The sequence below is a fragment of the Vitis riparia genome, chromosome 13 (assembly GCF_004353265.1).
Source record: "Vitis riparia cultivar Riparia Gloire de Montpellier isolate 1030 chromosome 13, EGFV_Vit.rip_1.0, whole genome shotgun sequence".
In the NCBI taxonomy this organism is placed as follows: Eukaryota; Viridiplantae; Streptophyta; class Magnoliopsida; order Vitales; family Vitaceae; genus Vitis; species Vitis riparia.
In genome coordinates this window covers 26,696,314-26,707,014 of record NC_048443.1, presented here as the reverse complement: position 1 = coordinate 26,707,014, position 10,701 = coordinate 26,696,314, and the positions used below count along the sequence as shown (strand labels likewise).

The 10,701-nt window shown below is 29.1% G+C and overlaps 1 protein-coding gene across 2 annotated transcripts; it reads left to right on the top strand.

Annotated features, from left to right (window-relative positions):
- Positions 1-6,479: 6,479 nt before the first annotated feature.
- LOC117929083 (actin-depolymerizing factor 2-like) lies at positions 6,480-9,441 on the top strand. 2 transcript variants are annotated; one of them, XM_034849286.1, is made up of 4 exons: positions 6,480-6,614; positions 7,206-7,284; positions 8,500-8,765; positions 8,874-9,441. In XM_034849286.1, exons 2-4 carry the CDS (start codon positions 7,282-7,284, stop codon positions 9,022-9,024), a joined length of 420 nt encoding a protein of 139 aa, XP_034705177.1. In that variant the 5' UTR covers positions 6,480-6,614; positions 7,206-7,281; the 3' UTR covers positions 9,025-9,441. The 2 variants fall into 2 exon arrangements, with proteins under 2 accessions (XP_034705177.1, XP_034705176.1); XM_034849285.1 differs by lacking the exon at positions 7,206-7,284 and having other exon boundaries at positions 6,481-6,614.
- The last annotated feature ends 1,260 nt before the right edge of the window (positions 9,442-10,701 follow it).

Sequence of the window (10,701 nt, the reverse complement as noted above, 5' to 3'; positions counted from 1 at the left end):
ACTTCTAGGGTTAGTTGATATGAGAAGATAGAAAAAAATGCTACTCTTTTATAGCAATAGGGGCTTAAATTGGCTTGTATTTGTTTGATTTCGCTTTCGCCTTAATTTGACTTTGTTTATATTAGGATTTTAATACTATTGATTAGACTAATATCGGGATAAAGTATAGTCTAAAACTCTATAATTAACTTGTTCAATACATCAATCTGACTAAATTTTATGACTTGATGACAACTCAGTTTGCAACTAGTTCATCTAATATATAAATCAACTTTAAAACTAAATCAATCATACAAACCCTAGAGTTCACGTTGTTAGAGTTTTCTTATATGTAAAATCTACATGAAATTTGGGTTTTTTTATATATAGAGTTTGAATATGCATATCGAACCTAAAAATAAACCAATAGATATTAACTTTAATAGTTTACCTTGTTAGGGTTTTAATTTTAGAATTAGTTGATTAAAATATATAAAAAAAACATCAAAAATTTGTAAAACTAATAACCTCTCCCGTTTTTAAATTTGAAGTGTAACCCATTTTTAACATAAATACCCTTCAATACTTCTATAATTTACAGTTTTACAAGAAAGGATAATTTTTATAAAAAAAATAAAGGGCATTTTTGTCCTAAATAAATATTTTTTAAGGTGAAAAATGACGGACGGACCAAATACTTTTATAAATTGGGGATGATTTCTTCTTTTTTAATAAAATAACCCTTTTATCTCGATGAAATAATACATAAATGATAAGTTAGTTCGATAGATTTAATGAATTCTCTTTTTTTTTTATGTATTATATATTATACAAAGGGTCGAACTTGCTATGAAGTTCGAACATATATACAAAATTAGAAAAAGGCAAAATACTACCTTAAAAGCCTGTTAATTCCAGAGGGTATCTTCTAATTATCAGCCATCTAAAGAAATGCCAAACCCACTACCCTATTTTATTAAGATTTGATTTCTGGGCTTAGACTGCAGTTTATTTAATTTTTTTGTCTCTTGTTTATCAAAATTAAAAAATTTTGGCATAATTTTCACTGAGTTAATTGGACTCTGATGAGTCTGTGATGTTACTGAATAAAAAGTATAATGCCTTTGTCTTCATTGCCTGGTTTTTGGTGTTTGTCTCTGTATGAAATTGTTGAGTGTTGAGTCTGTTGACCTCTTTGTATTTGGGTTGACGAATTTACCCATGCAAGGGTGAGTCTATACTTATAATCATATGTGTTGGTTGTACCCAAAGTTTGGTGATGAATGACCCACATTATTACATTTTGATTTATTAAGTCATCTGTGGGTCAAATTTTTCTTCTTTATGATTTCAACATTTCCAATAGTTTTTTTAGCTTGAATTTAAATGTTTTATATTTTGTTTTACATTTTGAACCAACCTCGCTATGTTTGGATCTAGGAAAGTATTAGAGAAAGAAAAAAAAAATATTAAGGAAAATAATTTTCTTATATTTGATTTTATTATAAAAAATATGAAAATTTATTAAATATAATAAAAATTATTAATAAATTTATTTATTTTTAAATTATTTAATCTTTATACAGATGATTTAAATATATGAAAAAAAAGAATTATCATATAAAAATGATTTATTAATTTTAAATCTTTTTTCTTTTACTTTTTTTCTTTATTTTCTTTCTATTGCATTTTTCCTTAAACTTTTTAAAAACCAATTAAACATATCCTTAACGCTATATTTGGTTCCTAAAAAATTGAGATAAAAAATAGAAGAAAGAAAAAGTGAAGAAAAAAAAATTAAAATCAATAAATTATTTTTATATAATATTTCAAACTCATTTCACTTATTTTTCATTTTTTATAAAGATTGAATAATTTAAAAATATATAAATTTCTAATTAATTTTAATTATATTTTATTTTATTTATTTTTATTTTCATATTTTCCATATTAAAATCGAAACATAAGAAAATCATTTTTCTTAATAGTTTTTTTTTCTTTTTTTAATATTTTAGAACTAAACATAACCTAAGATATTCAAGAAGTAGATTTTATAAGAACGTACGTGGCAAGATTAATTAATTAATTATTTTTTTTTCTTTAAAGGCTTTGTTATATCATAATCTTGAAGAACCGTGTTACCCTAATTTTTTTAAATTACTCAAACATGAATTTTTATTTTTATTTGTAATTTTTAACTTTGAATTAATAACTTATTTGGATTCGCTTCATTGGATGCTTTAGCATAATTTCAATTAGCTCTATATTTGGATAACAAGAAGATGAACAAACATATCTATTTTGATCAATGAAAAAGCCCAAGATGCCACTTGGTGCACATAACCTACAACTTGGCCTTGCTTTTTTTAAGCTAATCGTCATGAATTAGCACAACCAATATGATAAATTAAAAGTTTTTTTTTAATTTAATAAAAAATTAAATTTATTTAAAGAAATCAATATAAAAGTAAAAACTATATATATAATAAATATAACATAAAATTATATTATTTCATATATTATTTTATTTTTAAAAAAATATGTAAATTTATAAATAGATTTTGAATTATTCAATCTAATTAATTATTGAATTTAAACTCAACTTAAAAAAATAAACTTGTATTGGATTTTTTTCGGGTTGGTGGTTAGATTAGATCGAATTGGATTAATGATCAACCCTATTAACTTGCCCAAATTGTAATTCACTTGTATGTCATGTGTTTATATGATAAATGACAAATGGAAAAAATAAATAACTAAATGGAGACTTTTTTAAAAAAAAAAAATAGAGAAAATTAAAGAAGATTCTTCCTTTCATAGCCATCTACATAAACAAAACTTTGGAAACATCCAACGGTGCATATGACATCTCACACGCAACATTTCTTGATCCATAGATTCCACGCACCTACACTGAATTCCTCTTTCCCCAATCTTGTGGGCCAGACGTCGACCGCCCACAGGGCTAAAATTGTAATTTCAAACTCATCTAAAAACTTTACCAATTAAGCAAATAACAAAAAAAACTAAAATGTGAAACATCAAGTATCTTATCAAACGAAGGTTTAAAGTGGTTGACTAATTTCTGACTAAAAAAGTCAACAAAACCCCAGCTTCCTAATTGTCATGTAGCTGCAATTTGTATTGTATTCAGAGAGGCCTTGGGGTGATTGACACGTGTAATAATTCCTAAGTTCCAAATAATTATTATATTTATAAATCCCACGTAATCCCAAATCACAAGTGTTGTTTTCCTAAAATCTGCATTACATCCTTATGTTTTTATTATTTATTTAATATAAACTTAATATTAATTTTCAAAGTCAGCCTGTCTTGTGTTGGGTTAACATTGATCCTCGTCACAATATGTTGCCACGTGGAAGGATGAGAGTAAATCCAACTAAAATTAAAAATAAAGTCAACTTCATATATCCATGAACCTTCTAGAATGTATTGATAAAAAAATTATGGTTAAATTTTTTATATTTATTGGGTCGGAATTTTTATTAAAAAGATTTGTGGTAGTTAAAGAGGGTTTCAAATTTGGGCAAAATGTAGGGTTTGGATTGGGAGGTCAACCCGCATTGTCATCTTCTTGTTGGAGTTCAATTTATGTATTATTTTTATTTTATTTAATAAATTTTAAAATTAATTATTATTATTATTTTTTGAATCGGTGTCTTGTATCCTCGAATCTAGACATCAAACAAATGAAGGGCGGTGTCAAGAAAGAAATTGAAAGGGGTAATATATCGAACTTATTTAAGGGGCAGAATAATATTTTGATGGTAAGACAACCAATTTCTTAAAATTTAGTTCATTGAATTTTAATTACATTTTTTTTCCTTCATTGATTGTTAAAGCACATTTTTTAGTGGAGGATCTAAGAAAATTTTGTAACAATTTAATATCTATTTGAATAAATTCTATATGGAATTTTTTTTCTTTAAAAAAGTACAATTTTATTTTATATCTTTAAATACAACTTTAAGAAAATTTTAAAATTAATTTAGTAAATTTTTTTAACACTTCAATTTTTTAAACAGATTTTAAAGTTATTTTATTTTTAATATTAGTTTCTATTTTTTTATTTTATATAAAATTCATTTATATTTTTTAATTTTAAAAATAAAAAATAAGTTATATCAGTAGAAAGTTTTTAATATTATATAAATAACTTTATAGACGTATTTCAAAGTTGGGAAAATTTATTTGAGTTTAAAATATATAATACTTACACCATGAATGTGGGTCATTATTAAGGGTATAGATAATTTTGAGTTTAAAATATATAATACCTATACCATGAATGTGGGTCATTATTAAGGGTATAAATAATAATTAAAATATCGTTATATTTTGATGGACCTTGGCCAATTTTTCATGGATAATTTGGGGTGTCGAACCTAGCCAAGAGATTTAATACACAGCTAGCCAACCATGGGGTAAACTTACCCCTTGTTATATATATTGCCTTAAATATGTATAGACTAAAATTCATAATATAAAAATAATATTTTAATGAATAAATTAATTATCATTGTTTTAGAATAAAATGAATTTTTTTCATTTAATTGATTACAAGAAATATAAAAATTATCATAATAATTTTCTTTATAGTGTTTTTAATATCATTAATATATATATATATATATATATATAGTCATTTAATATTGAATTAAATGAATTATAATTTTAATATTAAATATATTTTTAAATTTGATATATTATAATTAAATATCATACTATTATTATCGAATAATGTTTTATATAGTTTGATAATAAATATATACTTATAAAATTTATATTTTTTATCGAAGCATACAATATTATTGTGAAAAATAATAAATTATATAATGCATATATTAATTTTTTGAACAAAATTTTAAAATATCTATTATGCTTATAATTTCATTTTCAAGAGGTCTTTTTTTTTTTTTTTTTTTTTTAACATTTTAAACAATTTTAGGTCCATCAATATTTTGTTAAAATATCTGTCTCTGAATACATCCGTAAAATTAAAGTATCGATATATCAATAATTATCAATATTTTCATCATTTAGTATAAAGTTGATCCTTGATTAGGTTTGCTTGGCCCTTAAATGTGGATCATTACAATAAATGTATCAAAAATACATATAATTATTGATTTTTATTCAATTTTCAAATAATTTACACATATTTAAATTTTAAATAACAAATAATTCCTCAAACATCAACACCTTTATAAGCTTTCAATCGGGTATGGTTATCCTATTCAATTATTTATAAAGAAAGATGCCATCAATGCCTCTTTGGTTAGACCTATTTAGGCCGTGTTTGGAGTGATTTTTAAAAAGTCACAAGAATACGAATATTTATGCACATTTGACTAATTTTGTTAAAAAAAATTATTACTTAAAAATGAGTTTATTTGAAAAATTGAAAAATATTACTTTCTATAAAAAATTTATCTTAATTTATTCAAGAAATTCTTTCATATTTGTTTGAACTTTTATAATTATTTAGAAATTGTAATTTTAGCTTTAAATTTAACTTTCAGTTGAAAAAAAAATGCTCTTTAACATTATTTTCCTTAAAAAAAAAAAGAGAAAAAAAAAAAAAAAACAAAAAAGGAGGAATGCTAAAAAATTGGGTTTAGAGAAGAGCTTTTACTCGATCCAAGGCGGCTCCCACAGCCGAATTGGGCGCAGTCAGCTGAACTTGGGTTTAAGATGTCGGCCCATGGCCCATTTCCTTCCAATAAACTGGCCCGAGCCGTGCCTAAGAGGTTAATGAACAGAATCAACTCAAGCCCATTCCAATGCCCTGTTTGGTCCTTCGGAAAGCGCTATTCTACTCATACAAGTTATGATGCACCTTCTTGCTTTTTGAAAGCAATAACTTGCTTCAGAAAGCAAGTAAAGTATTTCCAAGTTCCGTTTGGTGGAAGTATAAAACTCAACCGCCACAAATATGTCAATATGTTTCAAATGCCCCAGAAAATACTATATAATATTAAAAACTTTTTCTCGTACCATGTGAAATATCACATGGAGGGTTAAATTTCAAAATTTGGGTTTTGACTCTTTTAATTAAATAACCAATTTTAAAAATAAAAAGAAAATATATATCTTACAAAATATGATTTCTAAAATTATTTTAAAAAATGAAAAAAAATGAAAAAAAATATATTATAAACAATGTAATAAATATTTGGTAATTGAATATTAGATTAGCGTAATTTTATGCTTTATTAAAAAAAATTATACAATTATTGTGACTGGGCAAAGCCCAAAGGCGTCATGTTAAGGGTTAAGATTCTGGCCCGGTCCCGCCCAGCCCAAACTGATCATCAAAACGACGTCGTAGAAGGGTGAGGGAGGGAAGCAACAGAAGAGCATCCACATTGCGTGAGGTATCTGCAATCCTCGAAGTCCATGACGTGGCACCAAGTTTCGCCTTAAAAATACGTGGCACCACGTTATTGGATAAATCAACTTTATCTCTGCGGTCACCCACGACCTTCACCGCCATTACCTGAAAAGGCCTCATTTTCAAGGTCGGAAGCCTAATCTCCATTCACTTTCTTTGCCGAGCCCTAGATTTTCTCGGCCTTTGTCGCTGTTTCCTTCTCTTTCGCTTCGGAAAAATGGTGAGCATTTCCACTGCTACTTTAACTCCTTTGCTCCGTTTGGTTGCCGAGAAATCGCAAGAAAGTAAAAGAAAGTTTTGCTTCTTAAACTTTGCATTTCTAACCCCAATCGGTTATGAGATTCGGATTTCTATGTTCGTTTTGTTGCGAAGTCTCTTTTATACAGCCAAACGAATTTATATGTCTCTCTAGGGTTTCATTTTTTGCTGCAACGGCTCTAAGTTGAGTTCTAATTTATGCTGTTTTCGTGTTTGATCTGGGAAATATTTTGGTGATTTGGTCGAAACCTTTGAAAATTTTGGGTCGATTAAGAGAAATTTTTAGATCGAGAGTTTTCGGTTTTGATGATCGGATTCAATTTTGGTTCGAGATGGGTCTTTGAATCTTGATTTGACATATCCGATTTTTTTCATCGTTGATTTGTTCAATTGAGTTGAGTTTCATGTGCTTTTGAGTGGGTGACGATACCGGAGATTTGTTTCAATGAAATCCATGTTTTTTTACTTTGTGCATGATGTATATGTTACGAGTTGCAATGGTATGAAGTTTATATGCTTTGGATTTTTCTCATTCTCTTTTTCCTCTCTCCAGTAGGGGTGTTGATTCTTTACCGCACTTCCTCTTTTTAGCACCCTTCTTTCACTTTCTCAGTCTTCTTTTGGCAAGAATGGTAAGAGTATTTTCCTCTTCTGATTTTAGAAAATGGACTCATTTTTTAACTTAGAACCTAAGAAAATTACTTTCAAAGGTACTACTAAGTGCTTCAAAAGCTAGATGTTATATTGCCTTGATTTCATAATCTTGTATCTGAGACTTGTTCTAAAATAAGAACGAGAATGATGAATATATGCAAATCAGATAAGCTTCATGCACCTCTGAATACACATATCAGTCACAATTCTTTTTCCTGGAAGAAAGGTAAATCAATTAAGCCATTGTGGCATGTTTTAATCAGTATGAAGCATTGATTTCACCGGACAGATCAATTTCATTTTGAAACTGTACACCATCATCAATACACTGTCTTGTTGTTACCATCTCAAATTCATTCTTGAATTGCGGCTCAGCTACTCCAAATTTTCCTGAACTTCAAAATGCAAAATATAATAGATCTAAAGTGTACAAATTCTGAATACCAAATTATGAAATGAAGCATCACTGACACTATGACATCTAAATTATGAAGCACTTGGTAATACTTCTTAAGCACTTTTCTTGCCTTTTATTTGTGGTAAAAATTGATGCAACTCCTGTAATCAGAAGTGAAAACACTTAAAAATTCTAAGCAAAATAAGACTTTGAAAGTCAAGTAAGGGGTGCTAACAAGAGGAAGTTCTTTAAATAGAAGTGCTTCGAAATATTACCTAGTCCTTCCCCACTTAGATATTGTAGAGTGTTAGTGATGCTTAATTTCATGATTTGGCATTCAGGACTTGTTTGGTACTTTGAATTTTTTTATATTGGTATTTGAAATTCAAGAGTTTACAAGAAAAATTGGAATAAATGAGGGGTAATTCAAGAATAAATTATATACAGGAAGGGGTTATTATTTATTTATTTATTTATTTTTAATAATCGAGGAACCTTCCATGGTCAAGCCCTTAGGACTCTCCATGGGAACTCAAATCTCAGAGGGGAAAAGATGTATATTGTAGGAGGGGAAAAAACCAGTGTTATATGCTGCGACTCTGAATTAATTTGAGACTGGTTTATTTGGAAAAATAAGTACTATGGGAGTTGTTGCATTACTTGGGGCAAATTGTTGATAGGCATTGGAGAAGTGGGGAGGTATAATTTGGGAGTTTGGTTAGAATTTCCTGGAGGAGTAATTAGTTTTTGCTTGTTTTGATACCTGATATTTATGAATATTCCATTCAAATTGTAGGCGAACGCTGCATCGGGGATGGCTGTGCATGATGATTGCAAGTTAAAATTTTTGGAGCTGAAGGCAAAAAGAACCTACCGCTCTATAGTTTTCAAGATTGAGGAGAAGCAAAAGCAGGTTATTGTGGAAAAGGTTGGTGAGCCCACTCAAAGTTACGAGGATTTTGCTGCCAGCCTTCCTGCGGATGAATGCAGATATGCTGTCTATGACTTTGACTTTGTGACTGAAGAGAATTGCCAAAAAAGCAGGATTTTCTTCATTGCATGGTAATATTTGGTGTTTTACACAGTATAAATCACTTGTCATGATTTGCACTTCATTAAAACATTTTGCCTTCTGCCTTATTTATCGACTATTTTTTTTTATATATGTAGGTCTCCTGACACGTCGAGGGTGAGAAGCAAGATGATTTATGCAAGCTCAAAGGACAGGTTCAAGAGAGAGCTAGATGGTATTCAGGTAGAGTTGCAAGCAACTGATCCTACTGAGATTGGTCTTGATGTTATTAGAAGCCGTGCTTGCTGAATTAAATGCCCGGTGGTGCGATGGGAAGTCCTCCATACTGTCTGCTTTACTTATGTGAAATGTTAATAGGTTGTGGGACACAGAACTTGCTTAGATATGATATTGGCTTGTTGTTCAGTTTCATATTCGAAGCCTTGTCTTCATTCCAACCAACTCCAGTGATCTTGGGTATACTTTGTATTTTGTTATTTGTGGAACTCTGTGCAAGTATCTCCATTTGGCTTGATATCTACAAACTAATATGTGATGGTCTTGGGGGTTTAGACATCACCTTCCAGTATGTTTGCATGTTTAAAATGGATGTTGCCCCTTTTTGCCTTTATTTGTATTGAAAAAGGGGAAGCCTTTGGCTCCTTAAGGCTTAGTTGGTTTATTGGTCCTTCTTTTGGATGAATTAAAATATTTGTTACAAGTTAATGTTTTTGTCTTGGTATTTTTTGTTGCCATTGCTGTTTTTTTTGTGGGCTGGGGGAGGGAAATTATAACTGTTATGTAATGCTTTAGTTAGATAAAATTTTTCTTGTGGTTTTGGTACTTGGTTGTGATGATAGTTCTCTTTGGTTGTTGCTTGCCTCATGGATCACTGTTGGTGTTATGGCTGTCAACTTTTACTTCTAATTTTAGATGGTGATGCATAAAGCATATTTTGTCTATGTACTTGTGTTTTGTTGTACCACTACTAACTTTGGAGCATCATTGAGGTAAGTTTTGTTGAACTTTTACCCTATGTTTGGTTCTTTGAAAATTTGAGGTAAAGGAAATAGAGAGGAAAAGTAAAAGGAAAGAAAAAGGGAAGGAAAATAAAAAATGGGTTTAAACTCAATAAATTATTTTTATGTGCTTCTTCAAACTCGTTTTATTTATTTCCTTTTATTATATAAAGATTAAATAATTTAAAAATATATAAAATTTTGATAAATTTTAATTATATTTGATTTTCTTTTGTATATTTCATGGCTACCAAACATTAGAAAACCAATTTTCTTAGCACTTGTTTTTTTTATAGTATTTTTCGGAACCAAACATTATCTTAGGTTTTTTAATCATTTTTCCAAAGTACTGTTGGTATCTGTTTACTTATATTCCATCAAAAAAGCTTTTCTAAATGGCATATGCCATCTTTCATTAAATATTTTTGGAGTCTACTTTTACATGTAATAACTGATTATGGTGTAATTAAGGACCTCTGCCTTGGCTTGATTTTGTTGCCTTTACCATCTGGTGACTACATTGGCCATCAATAGGCTCAACTCTGTCATCTCATTGTATCTAATGACCAAGTTTTCATTTCATGTCCCTAGTCCAAACAGTTTTCTCCATCTCATTGATTATGATCCTCAATTATGCAAAGCTTCATTGAAGAAGGATCAAGTATGTGGTGACCTGGTTTACATTGTAAAGAGCACCGAATGGACCATACCAAACAGTGGTATGGTGGAGCTGCCAGTTCATCTAAAAATGATTGTTTCTGGATCAATGGGAAGCCCGATTGGTTTTGATAACATTGAATTGAGTGTTTGTTGGTGAGACAAGGAATCAATCAGGTCCAGGTAAGTTTTGGCTGATTGAAGAAGATGGAGCTACTTGGAATGTTATGGTTGGAGCCTGGAGGTCTGACCTCGACCGCTTCTTCCATGTTCAACTCATTATTTAGCTTGGATTTTATTTCAAATGTTC